Below are 27014 nucleotides of genomic sequence, written 5' to 3' on the forward strand. Positions count from 1 at the left end.
AGACCAACTTTTATATTTTTTGGAATTTTTTTACTATTTATTAAGCAATTTTGAATGTCGCTAATCTGATGGTCCAGAAAATTTTACTGTTTTTTACTGTTCACAGCAAAATCGCAACTCACCATAGCCCACATCATATATATATAAATGAAGATATAAAATATGAGGTATGATGAGGTATTGGAACCCTCGTTTAGTGCCTCAAAAATTCAGTTTAAGTTTTCGTTCAACGGTAGGCATTCAACGATCGGTATTTTCAAAGTCCAAACAGATCGTTGAATGCCTACCGTTGAACGAAAACTTAAAAATATATAAATTTTAGAAAATTAAACATAATCAAACAAGGGTATTCAACGATCTGTTTGGACTTTGAAAACTTTGAAAATACCGATCGTTGAATGCCTACCGTTGAACGAAAACTTAAATTGAATTTTTGAGGCACTAAACGAGGGTTCCAATACCTCATATTTTTTATACCTCATCATACCTCATATTTTATATCTTCATTTTCATATATATTATATTATATATACATATATATACATATATTATATTATATATACATATACATATATTATATTACATATACATATACTCATCATACCTCATATTTTATATCTTCATTTTCATATATATTATATTATATATACATATATATACATATATTATATTATATATACATATACATATATTATATTACATATACATATACATATATTATATTATATATACATATACATATATTATATTATATTATTATTTTTTACGGCCGTAAAAAATCCGGCATGAAAAATGTTGATTCGGATTATTTGTAGCAGTCTTTCGAATAAATCAAATTATATAGTATTCCATCTATTTTTTAAAAAATATATTAAATATTTGTAATACTTCAATACAAAAAATAAATAAATTATAAATAAAAACTGAAAAAAAAAATTTCGGAAAAAAAAAATTTCCTAAAAAAAAAAAAAAATCCTAAATCCGGAAAAAATTATTCCGGATTTAGCAAAAAAAAAAAAGAAATCCTAATTCCGGAAAAAAAATTTCCGGAGTTAGAACCAAGTTTCCGGAAAAAAATTTTCCGGGTTTAGAGTTTAATTCCGGAAAAAAAATTTCCGGAATGGGTAGATTTCGAAAAAACCAACCAATTCGGATATTTTTTTAAATTTAATATAAAATTTGGATATTAATAAAAAATTCGGAGTATTGTATCTAGAACCATGACGGTTTCAAACCAGTGTTGTAAAAAACAGCCATTTAGACTGATTAATTTGTTGTTTAGATTTTATCAAAAAAAAAAATGTTGTTTAGTCGTTGGTAGCAATCAAACTGTCACAAATTTTCTTGACTAATCAATTGATTATTTCTAATTAATCGTTTGATGATACTATATCCGTCTAGCGAGTGCATACCATTACAACATTATTTCAAATATTTCTTCAAACCCAATATCTCCTACTCTTACTGTTAGACAACACGTCAAGAACTGTCTATCTGGACCCAAGAGGGGATGGTAATGTGGAAAAAGAGGGCTAAGCGCCCTCATTATAAATTAAAATTTTGTAATTTTTATAATATACTAGAGTTTTCAGAGATGAGGAATCCAATTACATTTTTTTTATGGCACCGAATTACATTCTCTATTTTCAAAATTTTTAAAGTTCAAATAGTGAGTTCAAATCGTGAACTCTTCGGTGTCTTTTTTCTTTGAACAATCTCTTTTTTTAAGGTTTACTTTCTTGATTTAATTCATCTAAATATACTTAAAAATCTCATTAGTAATTAGTGTATAAATAGCAAGGGAGTGTTAATGATTTGATTATCTCATTGTATTTGTAAGGCTCTTTGATCTACTAAATTTATACCGTGTGCTCTCATGGTTTTCTTCCGAAAGAATTTCCACATAAAATTTTGTCTCTTTTTTATTTTCTTGTACTTGATTGCTTATTTTATTGGCTTCTTGTTTGACTTTTATATTTCTCCATTTAATCAAATATTAGTATAGAGTATGGCTAATATAACATCAGTGTCATTTCAGTCTATATAACACCAACTCCAAAACCTATCAAATCGAGTTCAAATTGTGAATCCAAACCGTTCAAACCAATCTACTCCATTAGTTGTGCGTTTACATGTAAAATTTATAAGTTTTTGAGTTTATTTGATATCAAGTAAAGCGGTCAAATGTGTGAGTTTTTAAGTTAATTTTAATACATTCATTTTTTAATTTTTTTGCCTCTTGATTTGATACTAAAATAACTCGAAAATATAAAAAGTTTGCATGTAATTAAACACATCACTCATAAAGTAAATTGGTTTGAACGGTTAAGATTCATCATTTGAACTCAATTTGATAGGTTTTGGAGTTGGTGTTATATAAACTGAAATGACACTAATATTATATTAGCCATACTCATTAGTATATATATGCCCGCAAAGTGTTCAACAAAACTACTCTTTAAATGCTTTCATATCTTAACCCAACACCACGTACGTGAGCAACACAAGTTTCTCTATTAGTCGGTGGCAACTATCCGTTTTGTTGAATTATGCGTGTTTTCTTTTAAAACACATTGCCTAATTAATTCAGCTGTTCCCTAAGATATGTTGATGCTGGTAGTTGTATATAATAATATGTGGATATAGCTTTATCTAAATCAGAACCAATACTTTATAAACCCTCTTTCCAATAAAGGAGGAATATGAAAGCACTGGCTGATTTTAACATGTGCTTCCACAGAAAAATAGCAAATTAAAACTAAAGTAATCCGTTTGATTGATTTCAATTTTCAAGTGAAAGCCCCTCTCTATTCTATTTTGTCATATGAGGTGACATGGAATAATTCAATCCGAAGAAACATATTTAGGTTTCACATATTAATTTCATAAATTGGGGCATCATTATTATTTGAGGTAGCCGTAGCACCATCCTTTGCCACTAAATTACTAGCTTTTCATTTGGTTTTAATATTCTTGTGGCTGTATCATTAACATTTAGATGCTCTTTGTTGTTGTTCTTATTATTATTATTATTATTATTATTATTATTATTATTATTATTATTATTATTATTATTATTATTATTATTATTATTATTATTATTATTATTATTATTATTATTATTATTATTATTATTATTATTATTATTATTATTATTATTATTATTATTATTATTATTATTATTATTATTATTATTATTATTATTATTATTATTATTATTATTATTATTATTATTATTATTATTATTATTATTATTATTATTATTATTATTATTATTATTATTATTATTATTATTATTATTATTATTATTATTATTATTATTATTATTATTATTATTATTATTATTATTATTATTATTATTATTATTATTATTATTATTATTATTATTATTATTATTATTATTATTATTATTATTATTATTATTATTATTATTATTATTATTATTATTATTATTATTATTATTATTATTATTATTATTATTATTATTATTATTATTATTATTATTATTATTATTATTATTATTATTATTATTATTATTATTATTATTATTATTATTATTATTATTATTATTATTATTATTATTATTATTATTATTATTATTATTATTATTATTATTATTATTATTATTATTATTATTATTATTATTATTATTATTATTATTATTATTATTATTATTATTATTATTATTATTATTATTATTATTATTATTATTATTATTATTATTATTATTATTATTATTATTATTATTATTATTATTATTATTATTATTATTATTATTATTATTATTATTATTATTATTATTATTATTATTATTATTATTATTATTATTATTATTATTATTATTATTATTATTATTATTATTATTATTATTATTATTATTATTATTATTATTATTATTATTATTATTATTATTATTATTATTATTATTATTATTATTATTATTATTATTATTATTATTATTATTATTATTATTATTATTATTATTATTATTATTATTATTATTATTATTATTATTATTATTATTATTATTATTATTATTATTATTATTATTATTATTATTATTATTATTATTATTATTATTATTATTATTATTATTATTATTATTATTATTATTATTATTATTATTATTATTATTATTATTATTATTATTATTATTATTATTATTATTATTATTATTATTATTATTATTATTATTATTATTACTATTACTATTACTTTCTGGGGAGCTGGTTTATCTGGAGGTCACTATTGTGATTTGTAAAAAAATACAAAAAAAAAAGATAAATCGCTAAAAGAAGGATATATAGTATAATAATAGTTTCATATTAAAGCTCTGTATGTCCTTGTAGCTTTTGCAAAAATTAAAATGGGTTTCAAATAAAATTTAACCTATCATTTGGCAGTGCATCTTAACTTTTAATAGAGGGCAAAATGAGAAACTTATAAATGTAAAGTAGTTATAATAAAAAAAAAAGGATAATATGATATGATATGATATGAGTAGAACTAGGGTGTTACTCAGTTCATCAAGTTTTTTTTGTGAACTCAACTATAAAATTTATTATATTTATTTCAAACGATGAATTAAGGGAAAAGCTGAATGAAATAAAAAAAAATATATATATATATAAAACACACATCATCAGTATGTTATGATTTTGATAATTACACACTAACATACATCAATATGTTACACATCAATAAGACTCTGTAAATTATATTAGGAATGCGTGTTAGAGTATGCAACACAAATTTGATAATTACACACTAACACACATCAATATGTTATGCTTTTTATAATCATTGAGTAGAAAAAAAAATATAATAATGACGCTTAGACTTAATGATCTGTTTTAAAACAGCTAAATTAATAAGTAAAAAAAATATAAGATTATATTTTATATTAGTTCTCTCTCTAAATCCTACAATTAACAAGTAAACCAATTTTCTCATCCTTCACATCATATCATATCACAGGTAAGAATTTCACACGTGTCTCATCTAATTTAAAAGATAAATAAATATAGTACTTGAAACTTCTACGTTTCATTGCTAACGTCAGATAGAAAACGTAAGGAGACCATTTTTTTTTTTTGAAAACTTAAGGAAACTCTTTTAGTTAATTAAAAACCTATTATATTAAATGGTAGTAGGTTGTTACCGATTTTTTATATGTAGCATTTAACAAAAAAAAAAAATTAAACCTATACCATAGTTTTCTTTGGGAATTTCAATTTATATATCATCAACGCTAGCAACACCAGCGTTAATTCTCTGAAAAAGAAAGGACACGCTAGCATATTTTTCTTTCAAAATTAGCTTCTTTTCTTTTTATCATTAGTGTGCTTTAGTTGATGGACAATGCTAACAATATTAGCGTTTTTGTTATAAATATTTTTTTTCTAGAAACGATAATATATATAAATTAATTTTCTTTAATACTATTGATAATAAAAATCGGGCTTGTTACAGTCCGTTTTACCAATTAAATCGCATATATATAATTAAACGCATATTCCAATAATGCAATCATATTCAAGAGTTGCGCTATGATGTTTTGAAAAGTAAAGAGGTTTTTTATTTTCCGTTTATATATTTATTTTTAAAGTTTAAACTACTATTCAAATATTTCAACATAATTTTCATTATTTTTCAGTAAATAAAATATAAAAAATTCTAACAAATTTTGGTCACCAAGTTCATTTTAATATATAAAGATCAATATTGAAAGGTTCATATCAACTATTTAATTTTTAAAAATAAAAATATGAATGAAAAGTAAAATAGTCTCTTTCTTTTCCAATACCGTAGCCCAACACCAAATTATATATTTATAAAAAAAATTCTTAGCTAATGCAAATAGAAAACTCAATCATTAATATTGACTTGACTTGTAGTCTTTCATTATAAATTTCAAACCAGTCCATTTCTTATTCAAACCTAATCTTATCAACTTCCACCATTCCTTGAGCCTCTCCTCTCCTCTCCTCTTTCTCATCATCAGAAAATGAATCATGATATTTCCATACTAGGATTAGTTATGGTGCTTGCTTTGATGTTTTTTTTTCTTGCTCTCTGTCTTGAATTTCTTTATGTAATATGGCATCGTTACCGTCTCCACCAATCGGCGCTTGTCGTCAAGAATTGTGCACCTCTTCTCTCTGCTGCTTCTGCTGCTTGATCGAGTCAATATCCTCTGAGGAACCGCAGCTGAGTCGGTTAAAGAATTCAGGCATGTTTAGATTTACGGGACTGCTTTAAGATTCGTGCTGAGACATAACCACGATTTGGATCTAACTTGCCGTGGTCAGGTACCTGAGGAGATATGAAATTCTGAATTCTCCTTGATCATGCTGTAGTTGCTATTGTAAGGGTCTTCATAGCAAAATATTGGATGCAATTTGAACCGTTCGATTCAAATCAAACACACATTAGATCATGCTATTCTATAATGGTGGTGTCTGTAACTTCAAACAGGAGATGGACTTGAGTATGTACAGTTTTGTTTATCATTTTATTTTAGAGGACGGTTCAAATGTTTTATTTATTATTTTTTTAATAATAAATTTTTTAAAATTTGTATGTCAAAATAAAACATTTAGTTATGATCTATATTGTTTTGTTTACATATATGTATATAAAATTTTTATAATTTTTTTGTTCTGTTCTTATATGAATCAATAAGTTGAAATATTCAACGTACATAATTTATCTATATCAATGTATTTTCATAAGCTCTCAATACCGATCAAAACAAAGTCTGAAATATCATAATTTTTTATATATGCATGAAGAAAATGATACAAATATAACATTTTTATTTTAATATTTGAGTTTTTAATTTTAAGTTATTAACACTTAAAAAATAGATGCATGATAGAAACACACAAAAAAAAAAAAGCATTTCAACCCTCTTTAATTTATTGCTGCTATAAAATTCATGATATTAGAATGTTCAGGTTATTTGGTTATTAATTTAATGATGTTTTGAACTATAAGAAAAAAGGTTGATCCAGTTATGTAAACACATGGTATAAAAACCATCATTAAAAGATGCGAAAACAGAAATAAAACTAAACTCTAGGAGCGGTGATCACTTGGACCTTTTCTCAGGCCCATTTATTTTGCTGATTTCCCGCGTTGTAAGATGACTAGCTTCCTTAATTTTCTGTTAGGTTAGCTCTGGTCTCCTATAGATCAAAGCGACCTACGTACAGCATCAAAACTCAAAAGGTTTGCTTGAATAGCTTAAAAACACAAAACTAGTATACAATATAACTTGTTTGGACCGTCGTATCTCGATCAGACGGTCTATACTAGTGTTTTGAATTCGGGTCAGATCGGGTCCACACGGTCCGAATCCGCCTGGGCCACGGGTCCCGCGGTCCGGCGGGTCTCATTTTGGAGAGTTAGACCAAACCCGTACTAGATTCTTGGTCCAAATTTAACACGAGACGTCCTGGGTCGGGTGAGGGTCGAGTCCGAGTCTGATTCGGGTCTTTTTTTTTTTTAAAAGATAGCACCAATTTTTTTTAAAGAGCTAATCAACTAATAAATTAAAATCATTATAACATATCTAACCAATAACAAATAAAATTAAACAAAAATATAATATTCTTAAAATAAATCTATTCTATTGAAAAATAAACCTAACACATTAAAAATAAATCTAAACTATTTTGAATTAAATCTTAGAAATAAAACTAACATATCTAACCAATTTAAAAATAAATCTAACATTTTTAAAATAAATCAAACATTTTTAAAATTAATCTAACACATTAAAAATTCATTAAGCATTTTTAAAAATTCAAAACATAAATAAATGTGCAGTTTCAGTTTTTGTTCTGTTTTGGCTTTTCCAGGAAAGCTGTATTTTCTACAAAGGCTGAAACATCATGTTTCGTCCAGAAATAAAAGCCAAAACTGTACAAATCTAATGCAATTTTAATTCAAAAACTGGGGTCCGGGTTAGTGCGGGGTTAGTACGGGTTAATACGGGTCTGTGGGGGTTTGGTCCGGGTCCATGGGGGTTTGGGGGGGGGGGGGGGGGGTGGGTTAGAGGGGTTTGGTCTGGGTTAGTACGGGTTTAGGTCCGGTTTAGTACGGGTTTAGAGGGGTTTAGGGGGGAGGAGGGGCCAGGTCGGGTTTGGTCTAGGTTGGATTCAAGTGGGTCGGGGGTTCGCTAGGATCGGGATTTTGGGGGTCAAAAATAAAAAGGTCGGACCAAATCCATGCTAGATTGACCCTTGGGTTGGTCCAGGCCGGTCCGGAGGTCTAACTTAAGTCAGTTCGGGTCGGGTGCGGTCTGCGGTTCGGCCGGATCAGATCTGACCCGTCCGGTTTTTTTTAATACACTGGTCCATACCTTTCAAAAAAAAAGAAGAAGAAGAAAACACTCGATTACTGTGCTAGTAGTGCATGAAGCAACCACTCAGAGTCTCTGATTTGTACCCAAGAATGGCAACAAAAGATTAGACTCGAGATTTTGTAAGGAAGTTTCCTGAGTAGAATATTGTGTTGTCCTTATTTGTTTTTTTTGTTTTTTTTTTTTTTATTGTCATTGACTCATATATACGGTTAACAATACATATCAGGCTTTAAATAATTTGAGGAAAAATTTATTCAATAAATCCATCAAACATATATTTTCAAGCATTTCCTCTACATATAAAATTTCAAATATGATTGTAGAGTTTATGAACCATTTTCAGTAAATTAAATAAATAAATATTATATTATATTAAATGGTAGCTATTGTTACCGAATTTTTTTTTTTTATATGTAGCATTTAAAAAAAAAAAAAACCTAAATCAGAATGCTAGCTTGCATTGACTGAGAACACTAGCATTGTTACAATTATAAATAAAATTTCAAAAAACAATGATAAAAATTTAATTTAATTTTTAAAAAAGAGATATTAGATATAAAAAAAAATCCGGCTTGTTACAATATGTTGTACCAATTGAATTGCGTATATATTATTAAACGCATATTCCAATATTGATATTGCAACCATATTAGAGAAACTTCTTAACTAATGCCAATAGGAAAATCAATAATTATGAATTGACTTGTAGTGTTCCACTATAAATTCCAAATCAGTTCATTTTTCATTCACACCTAATTTTATCTACTTCCTTCCACCATTAATTCCTTGAGTCTCCTCTCCTCTTCTTTCTTATCATCAGAAAATGAATTATGATATTTCCAAACTAGAATTAGTTCTGGTACTTGCTTTGGTGTTTTTTCTTCTTGCTCTATGCCTTGAATTTGTCTATGTACTATGGCATCGTTACCGCTTCCGACAATTGATGAATTCCTTCAAGAATTGCGCACCTCTTCTCTCTGCTGCTCCTGCTGCTTGATCGAGACAATATCCTCCACAGAACCGCTTTGAGATTTGTGCTGAGACATAACGACGATTTGGATCTAACTTGCCAAGGTCAGGTACCTGAGGAGATCTGAATTCTTCTTGATCATGCTCTAATTGCTTTAGTATGAATCTGCATCGCAAAATATTGGATGCAATTTGGGATACCGGTGAATCAAGCATCACAACGGATATGCAATCGTTGTACAATATATAGTTGCAATTATGACAACGGATTAATAATTGGGTCTGTGACTTCAAACTGGAGATAAATTTGAGTATGTGCAGTTTTGTTTTTCATTTATTTTATTGGTTTTATCAAATTCATGATATTTATTTTTTCAGGTTGTTTGATTATTTAATACAGGAAATAGAGCTTCTAACCGAATTGTAACAGAATCAGTTTAGAGAAGTAGTTAGAGGACTGTTAGTTTGTACTGTTAAGAATCTGATGTGTAGCTTCTCTATAAATACTTCCTCTGTACATGATACAATTGATTAATAAAAAGAATGATAATTCTTATATCCAATTACAGCTTTACTTAGTCTGTTATTATTTAATGTGTTTATTTTTTTTTTTTTTTTGGGATTCAGGCAATACAAAAGGAATTCAGTTATATATGTAAACACGTCCTTTAAAAACCCTCATGAAAAAAATGCAAAACCTAAAACAGGAGATTCAAATGTTAAAGAATCATTCCTTTATCTTTTTCAGCCTTTTACTTTGTATAAAGATCTTGGCAGAGCAGTTTTCGCTTCTTGCAGTGTACAAACATTATGCAACGTTGTTTTGATTCTATAGTCCATGCGCTGCATGAAGCCAAAATTCATGTGTTAAAATCTTTACCCTTTACATTTCAAAGAAACTTTGAGGTACAGGAGTAATCAAAGTAAAGAAGCCTTGTTAATGAATACATGAAAGATTAAAACCACACGCCAAGTACAAAACGATCACACATATTTCAAGTCTTAATCAACGGTCTACATCGCACTGAAGAGTATCCAGAAAGAACAAAAAAGAAAAGGAGAATTCAATTGGGTCACCGAAAGCTGACATTTTTTAGTCCCATATCGTCTGCATTAACTCAAAAGAGAGCATTTTTTGAGTTAATACATATTGACTGTCTGATTGTAAACGGATGTCATCCGGTTTCTGTCTAAAATATAAGAGGTTTTTAATATTAGTACGGATTTAATTCACACAAATTTTAAAGCTGATCGGACGATCCAAATGCATTAACTCAAAAAATTTCTTTTTGAGTTAATGCAGAGGATACAAATTCTATATTTTTATGTATAACATTTAAAAAAAAATTAAACTTATCATATTAAATCAGCAAAATTTTGAAAGAAAAAATCTATTTAAATCGTGCTGCAGAATGTATTTTTCTTCATAAAATTTGTTAAATTTATGACATCGAATCAGTAAAAATTATTGATTTGATGTTATAAATTTTATTTTATTCTTTTGAAATTCTACGCATGAAAAAATCGGCACCTAAAGCATTCAAATCTTTAGACAAATCACCTCTCCAGTTCATCAAACACTGGATGATTCTAAACCTGTACGATTCTATGGAACATAACAAGGAAATGGACGTGCACATTATACCAAAATGGAGACCACAAATTTTTTGTCATTCACGGTTCAAACGGTCATTTAAATTTCATGGAACATTTTAACATCTCTGAATTTAATAAAATTCTTACATGCAAAATCTTCAACAAATACATATATTCATAAAAAAAATGGACATTGTTTATACTGATAACAAGTTAAAATGCCTCTCTTTCTTAATATATATGGGTCAACTAAATTCCGGACCAAAGCTGAATTTTAAGTTAACTCAAGGACTGAAGAAGAAATGTTAACACTCAAAACAATTACTTGTAAAAAAAATTAAAACACATCCGTTACCATTAGTAAGTGTTAAACTTCTTGCTAATGGTGAACACAGTTCTGTTGCCTAAAGCCTAATCTCTTTCTTGCCAAATCATACAGCATGTAATAGTTTTGCTGTTGGAAGCTCCCAATTATAATGCTGGGCCCACCACCGGCACCTTGGCCGGCCAGGCTGTCAGTGACTACTGCAAGACACACGGCCTCCGCATCTGCCACCACAAAGTAGTTCTCCACGGGAAGCCTCATTACCGTACCGGCTTTGAAATGGAAAACCAGTTCCGGTAACTGAACTTGCGAGTTCTTTACCGGGAGGATAAAGCATGGTTTAAGCCCGGTACGTAATTCTACATGGGCTGATCGGTTGTACCGGTTACCGATGGCTTGAGTAAACATTTCCATTGCCAACTTAAATGAAGCCGGTTCCATATAAGTGAAGGTGGTACCGCTATCGATTATCGTACCACCATCCCCGGTGGGCCCCGGATACAATGCCTTTGTTGGCAACTTCACCGACTTCCCTCCAACCGTAATCTTTTGCAATGGAAGGTAATAATAAACCGAGAAAGGAACTGACTTAGTTGGGTTTTGAACAAACGGGATGAATTGGAGATCTTTGTCAGTACTTCCTCCGAGGAAGAGGGACCCGCTAACAGACAAATCATCGTCGAATTTGCGAGATATAAGACAATACGCAAAACTGGTTATACCGAGTTGGGAGGGTAGAGAAGATGGGCCGCGCCCGAAACCGGCAAGCCCGGCAGGAGACTGTCTATCGGAAAACAATGAGCAACCGAACAAGAAGTTACGCAAAATCCGACCTGGCAAGAGAAGCATTTCAAGCATCAGTAACCCGCCAGTGGAACCCGATCCGTAGATGAGGAGATAAGGGGGACATAGTGTCGAATTAGAAGAACCATTGTTGGTTGGGTTACCGGGGCAGGAATGTGACGGGTGGATGAAATAGCATGACGGGTTGCGGCATCCGACGAGGCGGGAAGAGAGGGAGGAATTGGGGAGGTAGAGAGGTGGAGGGGAGGGGGAAGGAGAGCAATGGAGACAATGGAAGGAATGAGAGCAGGGGAGCCATGAGAGGTGGCTAGCGGTGTCAAAGAGGAAGGAGAAGGTGCGAGGAGGAGACCCGAGGGCGAGGGAGAGAGAGTACCCGCCGTAATAGTGGGGAAAGAGAGGAGAGACGGAGGGATGGGGATTGTTTGGGTTCTTGAGGTTAGTGGCGCGGAGAAGGGAGGAGATGGAGATGGGGTGGAGAGGGTGGGAAGGAGGTGAAATGGGAGAGAGAGGAGGGTAATGGAGGTGAAGAGAGAGAGGGAACCGAGCAGGGGGAGATAATGCGGTGGAGAGGGGGAGAAGGAAGAGGCACAGGATAAAAGACAGAGGAGACATTATGATGCCGGTGCGCAAAGTGTGACAGAGGGGGAGAGCCCGGCGAGAAGAGGGAGTCGGAAAGAGGTGATGAGGTGGGTTAACTGTTTATAAGGGTTTTTAATTATTATTCGTTTTTTTCTAGGGTTGGATTTTGTCCAAAGGATATGGACAAAGCTTATTTAAAAGACGGTCTTAAATTGTCCATCGGTATGAAATTTTCACTCTCACGGTTTTGATTGACCAGACCGTTTAAATTTGTTGCTTTCTAAATCATTCACACGAATCTTAACGCCGATATAACGGTGATTACTGACTTTGGATAGAGTTCGTCCAAGTCCGTATGAACAAAAACCATATCCTTTCAGAATATGAATCCAGATTGAAGAGAATTCGCATACTCAGGGATATCTCAAACTTTGAGTGTTTTCTGGGAAATCTAAACCGTTCAAATACGTTTTGCACAAATCTGAAAGCAAAAAATAATACTGGCCCTGCGCTATCCCCTAATAGAAGCCGTACACGTCGGGCACGCAAAAGTTGAAACGCTATCCTCTGCGGAGGTTTTCCGTGCGGTGCTGTGCGGTGGTTTTGATCTGGTACGTTCGTTTCGGATCGGACGGGCTAGATTAAGGGTTCACCAAATGCTGAGTTTTTTTAAAATTCGGGCAAGATTTGATCTGGTCCGTCCGATTCTAAACAAACGGACCAGATCAAAACCACCGCACAGCACCGCACGGAAAACCTCCGCAGATGATACTTTTCCCGCAAAAGTTGAGATATCAGAGGAGGAATGCACAAAAAAAAGGCAGATGTAAATAATGTAATTGCAGTACCAATAAATTGGGCCTATCTTTTAGTACAACCCAATAATTGAGTTATCGGATTTGGTTGCAATCCGGATGGGCTTCAGACCCATCCTGACAGAATTGGGCCTGGAATGTTTTTAAATCAGTCATCTCATCGTCTTCTTCTTTGTCACAGTCGGGTCGGATTGCTCTCTGCTCCGTTTACCCGCCAACTGTCATCTTCTCCGATCAATGCCTCGTAAGTCAGCGTCACCACCTCCGCCAGCTGAAGCGGCAGCTTCTTCAGGCGCAACTACTGCTGGGAAGAGGCCAGCCGATCAGCCTCCCGACCTAACTCCGGCCCAGAAGTCTCTCCGCTCCAAGCCCACTCGCGCCACTGAAGACTCCGATAAAAAGGTCGATTTTTAAGGAAATGCCATTTTTGTATTACTATCATTTGTTCTTACAACTATCTATGTTTGTATACTAACATTATCTAACTAAAACAAAAGGCACCCTTTTTCATTTTACACATTTGCATCATTGGCATGAATAATCTCAAAACACAGAATCCTACCCACACAAAAATTAAAGCTGGTACAACAATCAGGTACCAGTACACAATATATCATATCCCTACAAAGCAAAACATCAACACAAAAACTTTTAAGCCTTGTTACAAGACAGTGATACAATACTTCAAAAGCAATTCACAAATGGAAATCACCCAGCTGTCAGTACTGGTACCAGTGGTACCAGTATGTTACATTAGTAGCTCAATTTCTCTTCTCTCTCTCTCAGTCACACACACACACATACTGAAGTCAGTATATGTATGAAATTGTTTTTTATAGTGGGGCTTGCTTCTTTGTGTTAGTTTGTTTTTGAGGTTGAATTGAATTGTTTAAGCAGGCAAGGAGGCTCAAGGATGTTGAAATCAGCTTTCCTATTGTGCATGGCACCATAGCTTTCTGGCTGGGTAAAAAGGCGAGCGAGTAAGTTTTCTTTGCTGTGCTAACTGTTTGTAACTGCCCTTGTTTATTTAAAAAAATTGGTTTAAGCTAAATGAAGATAATCACTATTAATTTTGTCACCAGTGAATCCTGGTAATATTCTCTATTTTACTGTTATCTGGATCAGTACAACAGACAACACATGTACCAAAGGGACCTCAATTACAGTGATTTGGCTGAAAAAAATATATTAAATAGGAAAGAACTATACTGTCCATTTGTCTAATTTAATTAGGTTACCCCAAATAACCAGGGTTCATATCCTCTGAGTTATCTCAACTTTTCAGTTGATGTCAAAACCAGGACAAAAAGTGCTTTCGGTGCCTATTTAGATGCACAGGCAGTATTAATATAAAATGGTTGCTTTAAGATTCATGCTGAACGGTTCAGATTTTGTACGGATCAACTCAAAATTTGAGGTATCATAGGGGATGCGAATTCAAATAAGCAAACCTAACTGAATGTAAAAACAGCAAATAAAGAAAAATATGTGCTGAAACCTTTTTTTTTTTTTTTAACTGTGTTAATCAGTAACATTAGGTAGTTAAGTTTGTCGAGTGAGGCTATTGTACTATGCATAGTGCAGCTTGGTCCGTACTATAGATCAATATTTTTGTTTTCAAAGTTTAAATAGTCGATCTGAACTGCTCAAAGCGATCAAGTGATTTTCTACCTATCTAAAAAAATAGTAAAAAAAATTCTAAACACTATAATGGAGATCATGTTGAACAGTTCAGATTGATTGTTTGGAGTTTGAAAATGGAGAAATCAATCCATAGTATGGACCATTATGCGCTATGCATAGTACCATAGCCTCACTCTAAGTTGGCCTTAATGGTGCAGCCCTGAAAATCCTGTATGGCAATTATTTGTGAGCATATTACTTCTCTGATTTAGGTACAACTCGCATAGATGGACGGTGTATGTTAGAGGAGCAACCAATGAGGATCTAAGTGTAATTCTTAAACGGGTCGTATTTCAACTTCATCCCAGTTTCAACAACCCGACAAGAGTTATTGAATCGCCGCCTTATGAGGTGTCAGAATCTGGGTGGGGAGAGTTTGAAATTGCAATTTCTCTTTACTTCCACAGTGACGTTTGTGAAAAGAGGATAGATCTGTAAGTTCCTACTTGAAAATTAATACTATAGTTGAAGCATATAGTCTTTTTTTGTTAAATTAATCATTACTTGTGTACTGTATTGATTAATGTTGGTAACAGAAATGGTTATGATGGTACTTCAATTGAGAATTTTTTATTTATAGAAATTAGTGTTATATTATAAAGGAAACACAGAGTGTTGGGGTTTTTCGATGGAATAGATAGATCCGAAAAAAAATTCGGATCCAAACTTTGAAACTGATTTTTTTTTTTTCTGAAAGGGTGACTGAGTTTTTTTTTTAAACAGAAATAGTGCTGGAATTTTTTTTGGAACAGTGGCTGGGATTTTTTTCAAAACAAAAAGAGTGGATGGAATGATTTCTGAAACAGAAAACACATTGGATCTGAAATATATATATTTTTTTCATAGATGGAATTTTGAATCCAAAGTTTGAATCTTAAATTTTTTTTAGGATCCATCTATACCATCGAAAAACCCGAGCACTCTTTCTGTTTCCCTTTATTATTTGATAATAATCTCTATTAATAAAAAAATTATCGTTTCATTTTTTTACTATAAGCTGAAACTAGAGTATGTGGTACAGTATAGTCCCTGAAAATCCGAGTGATAAAAAATGCAACATGAATAATAGACAAAAATTTGCACACAAACCCTACTAAGAAATGAAACCAAGAAAATAAAAGTAAAGAATTACAAATGGCATGGTTTTACAGATACCACCAATTGAAGTTATACCCTGAAGATGAATCGCCTCAGTCAATAAAGAAACCGGTGGTTGTTGAAGTATATGATGAGATCGTATTTCCCGAGCCTACTGAAGCTTTCTTTGTTCGAGTCCAAAACCATCCGGCTGCAATCGTGCCTAGGTTGCCGCCTTCTTTCAATTTGCCCCCTCCTGGTATGTAAAATTCTACTATGCTATAATAGAGTTTGTTTGTTTTATCAGTGCTTGTCATAGAGAAACTGGTCATGATATGTTAATTTGAAGTATTCGATTTGAAAGTAACAAAAATAATATAAAGTTTTAAAATTCAACATTATAATTTAATTATATTATATTTTTTTTTATCATGAATTACTATGACATCAGTGGTATTTGAGCCTAAGTGCCTCGACCTTTTCTAATATGAATCTGCCCTGGTTTAAGGCTATTTTGATTATTTATACCGATAAAGCTAACAGTATTCAGTGAAAATAATGATATTTTTTTTCAATCATTATCATACAATAGAGGTTTGAATCCTCTGTAATTGTTCCAATGTACAAAGTTTGCCTTTGGTAGTTTTAGGAGAGTCATGATTGTATTCTTGTAGGGCCCATTGAGCATTCAAGTGAAAGGCGGCGAGGTGATACCAAGGAGAATCCTTTGAGTCAATCGTACATGAATTTTTCCGAGGCCGATGAGTTGCTCAAGCTAGCAGCAGCTCGTCAACAGGTGAGAATGATATGACTTCCAATACACATCACAAAGATTAATCTATAACTCTGGTTCTAAAATGTATGTTGTATTAGTTTTATTTATTGTTTAAGAATTTGTAATCGATCATTCATTTCTGTTACATTACAGAGGTGTAATTTCAGTTGGGCTAACATGCTTTATAAGGTGTGGGCCCTCTTGTGCTTTACATCCTTATCTTCCTTTTCAAGTTCAAACAATAGTTGATCTGAACCACTCCAACTGCTCAATATGACCTTCAGATTAAAATGTGTTTAGAGACCAAATTTGACATTTTGGGAAACTTTTTACTATTTTTTTAAAATATGTAGAAAATCACAGTTTTTCGGAAGATTCCGGAGCATCCCAAAACAATGATTTTGTACCTATCTAAAGAAATAATAAAAGAAATTCTAAAAAATGTAAAATTTTGTTTCTAATCACATTTTTATATGGAGATCATTGTTGAGTGGTTCGGATCAACCGTTTGGACTTTGAAAATGACACAGCATATTAGCCCAATTCGGTGTAATTTCTTCAACCTATTGTGTTTATAATTGATTGGTTATTTTTCCGTCTTTTCCAGGTGCAAGCACACATAGTGAAGCTGAGGAGGCAGTTAAGTATGTTAGAGGGCACGCCATCCAAAGTTGCTTCCGGTCAATAACCGATCTCTCTGTTTTACAATGGTATTGTCAACACCGAAACCTAGATATGCGTGCTAACCTAGAATCATGGTGGCCAATTGCTTTTGTAATTCTGATATTTTCAGGGTTTATCATGTGATATATGTTAGTACGGTATGCTAATGTAGGGCTCTGCTTATTTACTTGTGCTAATTTTCTAGTTGTGTATTAATTAATGACACTTATAACAAGTGGCATGTGGTGTTTAATCTTATCATTTTCGTTCAATTTTGTTCACCTTTCGGGTTTTCTTTGTCTAATTAGCAATAATCATAAATGTGTTGTAGAAACCAGAGGAACTTAGAATGTAGGTTTAAATTAAACTATTGCATGTAAGACGAAAATTCTATTTTGGTGGCAATTATAGTATTATCTCAATTGTGCCTTAGCCCTATGTGCCTTTCAGATTAGCGTGAAAGTGGTGTTATTCATATTAGTAAAATTGTTATTTAGATTGTACATTTGAAATAGTAAATAGTTGTAACAGAGAAATAAGAAGAAATCTGAGAAAGAATTTTTTTCTCTCTTCATACTTGAGAACAGATGCTATTTCATCTGATGCAAGGAACCACGGATTAGTGAGAATAGCATGTTTCTTTGTTTGAATCCCATAATTCTTTTGAATAGTAGCTATTCTCAGAATATTTCCTATTCTTGGTGATTCAAACATAAATGGTCTTGGTGATTCAAACATAAATGGTATCGCCAATATAAATTGTCCATGTCAATTTTGACGATGAGCAGATAGTTTAGGCCTAGTTTTGAATAAAACTTCGTTTGATTCCCTTTGAACAAAAATTCCACCCTTTATGTGAACTCAGATCCAGTGCAATACCTGACCACGTAGAATGAGATCATAACAATACTGATGTCTTGAATATTAGTACTTAAAATATCACTCTGATACAATTTTTTTTGTGTTGGTTGGATGGGTTTTAGTGACAATTCAGATTGATTCTGAAATGATGAAACATTTTGCTGGTGTACATATATTGCAGCGAGGCTCAGCAGAATTAGGGACGACCGTTGGAGTTCAGGAGAAATTAAATACTGACGAAGGGGCCCAGAGTTTAAATCACAAACTGGAGAGGTCAGTGAGGCTTGCAACTGGAGATGAAGAAGAAGGGAAAACTCCATATGATTGAAGAATCGCTCAGACACGTAAGAAGACAGCAAAGCTCTAGAAGTTGATGTGTCAAAGCAATAGGGATTAGAAGAATTCCTTAACCGTTTTCTGTTATTTTTGTTGGAATGGAATCGCCTTTATAAGGCCAATGTAATCAGAGAACGAATTTTATCAATAAAAGAATACAATTGTGAAATTCATCTTGTTCTTGAAATAAAGTTCTGTTCTTTCCGTATTCTCAGTTTCCACCCAAATTCTCTTTTCTCTTATTGGATTCTATTCCATTTGAATCCAATTAGCTGTTGGGATCTAAGATCGTAGCAGAATTGGTATCAGAAGCCTTCGGTTGTAGCTGGGCAGTAGTAGTTCGAACAACCAAGAAGAGACAAGAATGCCGAAATCAAGGAAGAACGATCCTCCAGAAGAGGAGGACATCTGGGACATGGCGACAATCAACGAGAAGCTGGCAGGGATGGCTAGAGAGTCTCAGATGTCAGCCCAAGTTCGTGATGCTAGGTGTGATCGACTAGAGAGTACCGTTCAAGGGAATTGTGCTGCTATTAAAGAAGTGGATGGCAAGATTGAAGCACTAACTCGCATGTTCACAGATTATATCTCGAGTAAGCAAAGAGAAGCAGGTGATGGCAGCAATTCGACCATGAGAGCAACTGGTCCATCTAGAAGACGGGAGTTCCATGAGAGAAGCCAATCACCTGAAGGGGACAGGCATGACTTAAGAAGAGAATACCGGTACCATGACTACCAACACAACTCTCAAAGGGTAAATTTACCTAGAATAGATTTTCCATCGTTTGGAGGGGGTAGCCCAGTTGATTGGTTCGAAGAATGCAAGTTTTATTTTGATATGTATCAGATTCCTGAAGAGTACAAAACTAGAATGGCAACTATGAATTTTTTTGGAGTTGCTAAAGAATGGTTCAGCAGCTTTAGATTGGGGCATCCAAACCCACCATGGCCGGTACTGGTTGATGAAATCTTTGTGAGGTTTAGACCTAGAAAGGGTTCAAATTCAGTAATTCAAATGAGAAAAATCCAGCAAATTGGAACTGTAGATGAGTATGTAGAAGAGTTTGAAAGGGCTAAATCAAGGTTGCTAGCTGAGACGGGCATTGATAATGATTTCTTTTTTGTGTGGAATTTCATCAGCGGCCTTAAAGTAGAATTGCAAAACCCCATTCAATTGTTCAAACCAAAAAGCCTAAATGATGCCATAAATCTTGCTCTCGAGGTAGAGGAGATTATAGGTCCCACAGATAAGAGACTTAATCTTTTCAAGCCTCAAACAACCTTCAATTCCAAACCTCCACTGAATCAGAATTTCAGACCCAACCGACCACCAGATAATCATGTACAGAAAGGGACAGAAACAATTAAAACAAATTCAAAACCTTGGAATGATGCACCTAAAACCATCTCTAGGACTAACCTCACCTTGGAACAGAAGAGAGCCATGAATTTGTGTTATAAGTGTAACGAAAAATGGTTTCAAGGGCATAAATGTCAAATGGGTCTTCATGCTATTGATGCTGAGGAAGAACAAGAAGAGGGTCAAGGGTGCATAGAACAACGGGAAGAGGAAGCAAACCCAAATGGGGAAGAGGAAGAGGAAGAACAAACTGTCACACTAAACAGTATCAGTAATCCATCGTACAACCAAACCTTACAATTCAAGGGATTCATGAAAGAGATTCCTATTTGTGCATTATTCGATACTGGGGCATCTCATTCTTTTATACACCCAAATCTGGTCCATAATTTGAGCCTAGAAACAGTCAAAATCAAACCCTTACGAGTGTGGGGTGCTCTGGGTAATAAGGTGGTTTCAAATACTATGTGCAAAGGAGTAGAATTCACCATACAAGGCCAATTGTTTTCAGCAAACCTGAGGGTATTAGAACACAATGGCTATGACATAATATTAGGTGTGGACTGGATTGCCCGGTTAGGTACCCTTAAGATGAACCTTGAAGAGGGAATGTTTCAAATAAAAAGGGATGGCAAAAAGATCAGACTGGTGTCAGAAGGAGTAAAAGCTGAGGTTCATGTTTGTGAAGGTGAAATTGATGTGACAAAGGAGAAGAAAAAGGGTAACCATGTGATTTATGCTCAACTGTTTAAACTAGAAGGAGTAGAGGATAAACAAAGTTCTGATCCAGACCCTTTACTTCAGAAAATTATGCACAAGTACAATTCAGTTTTTGAAGAACCACAGTCACTACCACCAAGAAGATGGGTTGACCATAAAATTGAGCTCAAACCGGGTTCCCAACCTTTCAGCCAAAGACCTTATCGGTTTTCTCATTTTCAAAAACTGGAGGTGGAAAAAATTGTACAAGAATTACTCAAAAATTCACTGATTCAGCACAGTACCAGTAACTATGCTTCTCCAGTATTGCTAGTGAAGAAAAAAGATGGGACGTGGAGAATGTGCATAGATTACAGGAAATTAAATGAGGAGACAGTGAAAAACAAGTTTCCAATACCTATAATCGATGATCTACTGGATGAGCTTAATGGAGCTAAATACTTCTCTAAGCTGGATTTAAGATCCGGTTATCATCAGATTTTGATGGCTGAAGAAGATGTGTCTAAAACAGCCTTTTGCACGCATGAGGGTCTCTATGAGTTCAAGGTCATGCCATTTGGGCTGACAAACGCTCCTGCCACATTCCAAGCACTAATGAACAGGGTTTTCAAAGCCTTTCTAAGAAAATTCATTCTTGTTTTTTTTGATGATATCCTTGTTTTTAGTAGGGATCTAGAAGCACATGCCAAGCACTTGGAGCTGACCTTTCAAACCCTGAAGGAGCATCAGCTGTATGTAAAAAAGTCAAAGTGTGAATTCGGTGTTCAACAAGTGCACTATCTAGGCCACATCATTTCAAGTGACGGTGTATCAATTGACCCCGCAAAGGTGAAAGCAATGGTGCAATGGCCAACACCCAAAGATGTCAAAGGGCTAAGGGGTTTCTTAGGCCTCACGGGATATTACAGAAAATTCATTAAAGGGTATGGTACTATATCTAGACCTTTAACTGAATTGTTAAAAAAGGGAGCATTCAAGTGGAACCCGTCAGCCCAGGAGGCTTTTGAGGAGCTAAAAAGGGCAATGGTTGCAGCTCCGGTTCTTATTTTACCAGATTTTAAGCAACCGTTTGTGGTAGAGGTGGATGCAAGCCAAGGAGGAATAGGAGCAGTATTGATGCAGTGCAAGAAGCCTATTGCATTTTTGAGTAAGAAGCTAGGGGTTAAGAGTCAAGCCCTCTCTACATATGAAAAGGAGCTGCTAGCACTATTCACAGCAGTTTCTAAATGGAAGCATTATTTGTTGGGGGGTGAATTTGTAATCAGAACCGATCAAATCAGCTTGAAATACTTGTTGGAGCAAAAGGTCAATACTCCTATGCAACACAAAGGATTGAGCAAACTTTTAGGGCTGAATTATAAAATTGAATATAAGAAAGGAGTAGAGAATAAGGTGGCTGATGCTCTATCTAGAAGAGAGGGGTATTTTGGAGAAGATGAGGCTGAAATTAATGGTGTCAGTGAATTGATACCTCAATGGGTGAATGATATTAAAGAAAGTTATGTAAATGATGAGTGGATTAAGGAGTTGAGAAGGAAGTTGAGGGAGAGTTCAGAAAATTCAGATCAAGCTGCAAGTCATCGTTTGACTGAGCATCAAGGGGTGGTAAGGTACAAGAATAGAATATGTGTGGGAGATCAAAAAGATTGGAGGGATGCAGTTTTGAGAGAAGTACATGCCTCAAGTTTAGGAGGGCACTCGGGGATAACAGCTACTTATCACAGAGCTAAGAAGCACTTCTATTGGCCGAAAATGAAGGAGGATGTGCATCAGTTCGTTCAAAGGTGTGAAAACTGTCAATTAAACAAAACTGAGCATATACCCACCCCTGGGTTGCTGCAGCCTTTACCTATTCCAGAGGAAGTTTGGTCAAGTGTGGGCATGGACTTTATTACGGGTTTACCTAAGTCCAAAGGTCAGGAGGTGATTCTAGTAGTAGTAGACAGGTTAACCAAATATTCTCATTTCATCCCTCTCTCCCATCCCTATACTGCTATTACTGTGGCTCAAGCGTTCATGGATCACATATACAAATTGCATGGTTTACCCTCAAACATAGTATCAGATAGAGATCCCTTGTTTACAAGCAGGTTTTGGAAGGAGCTGATGAGTAAGCTAGATGTTCAATTAAACATGAGCTCAGCCTATCACCCTCAATCGGATGGACAAACCGAAAAGGTGAATCAGTGTTTAGAAAGTTATCTGCGCAGTATGGTGTTTGATAAGCAAGCAAAATGGATGAATTACCTCTCCTTGGCAGAATGGTGGTATAACACGACTTGGCATAGTGCGATTAAAATGTCACCTTTTGAGGCTCTCTATGGGTACCCTCCACCTCAACTAGCATTAGGGAGCATTCCAAGGAGTCAAGTAGAATCAGTTAACATTTTCTTGAGGGATAGGCAAGCTACATTGGCTCAATTAAAACTGAACCTGAAGAAAGCTCAAGAGCGCATGCGAAAGAATGAAGATCGACATAGAAGAGAGAGGAAATTTGTTGTGGGAGACTGGGTTTACTTAAAATTGCAGCCTTACCGTCAAATTACAGTGGCAGGGGTTCGAAATCCTAAACTCAGCTCCAAGTTCTACGGACCTTTTGAGGTGGTACAACGCATCGGTACCGTGGCATACAAACTCAACCTGCCACCCAATTCGCTCATTCACCCAGTGTTTCATGTCTCCCAGCTCAAAGCAAAGATTGGTGATTCTCAGGCAGTCTCTCCGATGCTTCCCATCATCGGACCAAGGGCTGAATCAGACCCAGCTCCTCAACTGATCTTAGCCCGGCGGTTAGTCAAGAGAAGAAATGCCGCCCTAGTTCAAATCTTGGTACAATGGCAGAACCAGACAGCTGACGACGCTACTTGGGAGAACTATGATGAGATCGCACGTCGATTCCCAGATTTTATTTGTGAAGCCACAAATGTTGTTAACGGGGGAGGAATGCAGCGAGGCTCAGCAGAATTAGGGACGACCGTTGGAGTTCAGGAGAAATTAAATACTGACGAAGGGGCCCAGAGTTTAAATCACAAACTGGAGAGGTCAGTGAGGCTTGCAACTGGAGATGAAGAAGAAGGGAAAACTCCATATGATTGAAGAATCGCTCAGACACGTAAGAAGACAGCAAAGCTCTAGAAGCTGATGTGTCAAAGCAATAGGGATTAGAAGAATTCCTTAACCGTTTTCTGTTATTTTTGTTGGAATGGAATCGCCTTTATAAGGCCAATGTAATCAGAGAACGAATTTTATCAATAAAAGAATACAATTGTGAAATTCATCTTGTTCTTGAAATAAAGTTCTGTTCTTTCCGTATTCTCAGTTTCCACCCAAATTCTCTTTTCTCTTATTGGATTCTATTCCATTTGAATCCAATTAGCTGTTGGGATCTAAGATCATAGCATATATAAACACAATAGAGCAATATAACCAAAATTAAACCTAGAATTATCGTCTATTAAACAGTAACAAGGGTTGATAGTTATGTGACTTAAATTACACTAGAGTTCATAGCTCTTGAGTTGCATTGAATGCTCAAATTGAAGAACAGAAACAATGGAAAATTGTCAGTTAATAACAGAATTTATTGCATAAATTAAATATAGAAAAATGTGATAAAATCAGTCATTTCACCGGAAAAAAAAACTAGTTTTTCTCAAAATTAAATATAGAAAAAATTTAAGAAAAATCTTAGAACTAAAAATGCTAAACTCAAAGAATTTGAAGGGAATATTAACCTCAAATTGCACAATTTTGCTCTTTTTTTCCCAAATTGCAGAGTTTATGGAAAATTGAACAATCAGAAGTGTAGGGAAAAAAAAACTCTGAGAACTTTCACTTCATCATTTTGTGGTGCATCAAACATGTCTTTCTTAGGAACTAAGAACAAGCCCATTGTATGTCCATTTACTACATATATATAATATTTCAGGCCCAATTTTCTCACAACTCAAGGCCTTATATAATGTATAAATAAATTATAGAATGGTAGACCGTTGAACAAACTCATTTTACAGGTAGAAATACTAGAAAGAAATATATATTTTTTAAGTTAGTTTAATTCTGATTATACAATTATATATCAACCCAATGTATACGTTTTTGTCTCATGAAATAATTATTTATTGCTCAAATCATGTGATACTAACACCAGACAAAAATATATTCCATGCATACCAGGCTGCCAGAATTCAAAGGTACACTTGCACCAACAACAGCATTAGGATTAGGTATCTCTTTAGGTTTTTATTTTATTTTATTTTTATAAAGTTATGAACCTATCCAATCCCATGATTGGTTTACAAAATATAAGTGAAATCAACTAAGTAAAAAAATGTAAAACAAAAGAAATCTGAGTTGACCAACTTTTTTATGTGCCCATATATTATACATTCAGATATCATTAATTATTTCTTTTCTTTAAGCTTGTAGTGTACTCAAATAACAATTAATGTAATGTGAATTTTACTTGTAGACATATATTCATACCAGCTTTCAATTGGGTACTAATATAAAGTTAGTTCCAACTTCCAAGTTGATTGCACACTTGTACTATATATTATATATATAATATATCAAACATGGGTATTGATATATTTTTCTATTAAATAGAGACAAGATAAAACATTTTTTCTCAAAATAAAATATGAATATTGTTTTTAAAAAATTGCATGCAACAAACATGTCAGTTGCAGGTGACTGTTGATAATAAATGAAATGATGGAGATGTAGTAGCTTCATGGTACTGTACATTTGTGTGTATTTGTGTGTGACAGGATCCATTTGGATGCTTGTGCACACTCATTTAATCTCAATTTATTTCTATCCGGCCTATTTTGGCATTTGGACCACTATCTCTCCTCTCTTAACTTCCAGCCTACCACAGTTAGGTCACAGTTTCTGATACAAACCATTTGCACCTCTCCATTTCAGAGGACAACTGGACATATATATAAATTTATCTATTTTTAATGTGTTGTATGATCACATGAAATTTATACACTAAAGGGTGCTAAGTTCCTAGGAAACTAACTATATCAGGTATTAATTAAGTAGCTATATGAAATTTTTGTTCTTGAATTGTTAACTTATTTAAAGGTATACATTTATTATACACAATATACTTACAAACAAATGCGTAAAATATGTTAATGTGGATCATGAATATGTCAATAATTTTGAGAGTTATATATTTAAATCATAATATGTAAGATATTAATTAAGTTCAAACAAAAAAATGTGATCTTTACGATCTCCTATAATTTAAGAAGAGAGTTGTTAATGAACTCATGCAAACCATTATGCACTTATTTTTGTGCTTAACATAAATAAAAATTGACGAACCAAATATGTTGAAAATGGTATCGTTGTCTAATAAATACACAAACACATGTCTATTATCTCATAATAGATATTATATTGAAATAAAGAAACTTTCTTAGTATAAAGAATGACACAAATTTTTTAGACATGAACTAAATAAAACAATAAATTTAACTAATTTCTCTCATTTTCTTAAAAGAGGTTGGATGTTCATCCACCAAACTATTTAATATCTACAAATTATTTTTTCTGAACCTGCTACCTCCAATACAAAAAGTATTACCTTTTGTTACTATATCAATGGCTGGTTTTCAACTAAATGTCCATCTTTTGTATACTATCCAAATTTAAGAAGTACCAGAGGGCAGCGGTAGAATTGTATAATTGAGAGAAGCAACATTGTCGAAAACAAATATTAAATTGAAATATTAAATTGGTACCACTCAAAGAAGACAGAGTCTGACTCCTCGCGTGAGAAAGTAAAGATAAGTTGTACCTTTAAACCTTTTGTTTCCCTACTTCTAGTCCTTTTTAGCCCCAAGTTTAATTCTACTTTTTTTTTTTTTTTTTACATTTGTATATTTAAATTATAAGTTTAGTACAAATGGTTATGAAGAATATATGCTCTTCACATAATACAGATGTTCAATTTTTGTAAAAATATGTAGAAAAGATAAATGTTGGATTATGGGAATCCTTGTTACAAAAAATTAAGGTACATATTTCATTTCATGTCTCTAATTTGATTTCTGAAATTTTCA

At 33.1% G+C, this 27014-nt stretch overlaps 2 protein-coding genes and 1 long non-coding RNA gene across 4 annotated transcripts; 2 read left to right on the forward strand and 1 right to left on the reverse strand.

Moving 5' to 3' along the window:
* Positions 1 to 5949: 5949 nt before the first annotated feature.
* LOC144558618 (uncharacterized) lies at positions 5950 to 9903 on the forward strand. The gene is made up of 2 exons (XR_013513885.1): positions 5950 to 6306; positions 9446 to 9903. It is a non-coding gene; the product is annotated as an uncharacterized LOC144558618 (long non-coding RNA).
* A 1235-nt stretch (positions 9904 to 11138) lies between these two features.
* On the reverse strand, positions 11139 to 12677 carry LOC144560906 (putative aspartyl protease At4g16563). Its single transcript, XM_078310155.1, has one exon. The coding sequence runs from the start codon at positions 12675 to 12677 to the stop codon at positions 11316 to 11318; it is 1362 nt and encodes a 453-aa protein (XP_078166281.1). The 3' UTR covers positions 11139 to 11315.
* A 926-nt stretch (positions 12678 to 13603) lies between these two features.
* Positions 13604 to 17929, forward strand: GAS41 (YEATS family protein). Of its 2 annotated transcripts, none has more exons than XM_078308395.1 (6): positions 13604 to 13861; positions 14357 to 14439; positions 15355 to 15576; positions 16294 to 16478; positions 16894 to 17015; positions 17602 to 17929. In XM_078308395.1, exons 1-6 carry the CDS (start codon positions 13697 to 13699, stop codon positions 17680 to 17682), a joined length of 858 nt encoding a protein of 285 aa, XP_078164521.1. In that variant the 5' UTR covers positions 13604 to 13696; the 3' UTR covers positions 17683 to 17929. The 2 variants fall into 2 exon arrangements, with proteins under 2 accessions (XP_078164521.1, XP_078164518.1); XM_078308392.1 differs by lacking the exon at positions 13604 to 13861 and adding an exon at positions 14146 to 14193.
* Positions 17930 to 27014: the final 9085 nt, after the last annotated feature.

Source organism: Carex rostrata, chromosome 1 (genome assembly GCF_964058835.1).
Source record: "Carex rostrata chromosome 1, lpCarRost1.2, whole genome shotgun sequence".
Classification (NCBI taxonomy): domain Eukaryota; kingdom Viridiplantae; phylum Streptophyta; class Magnoliopsida; order Poales; family Cyperaceae; genus Carex; species Carex rostrata.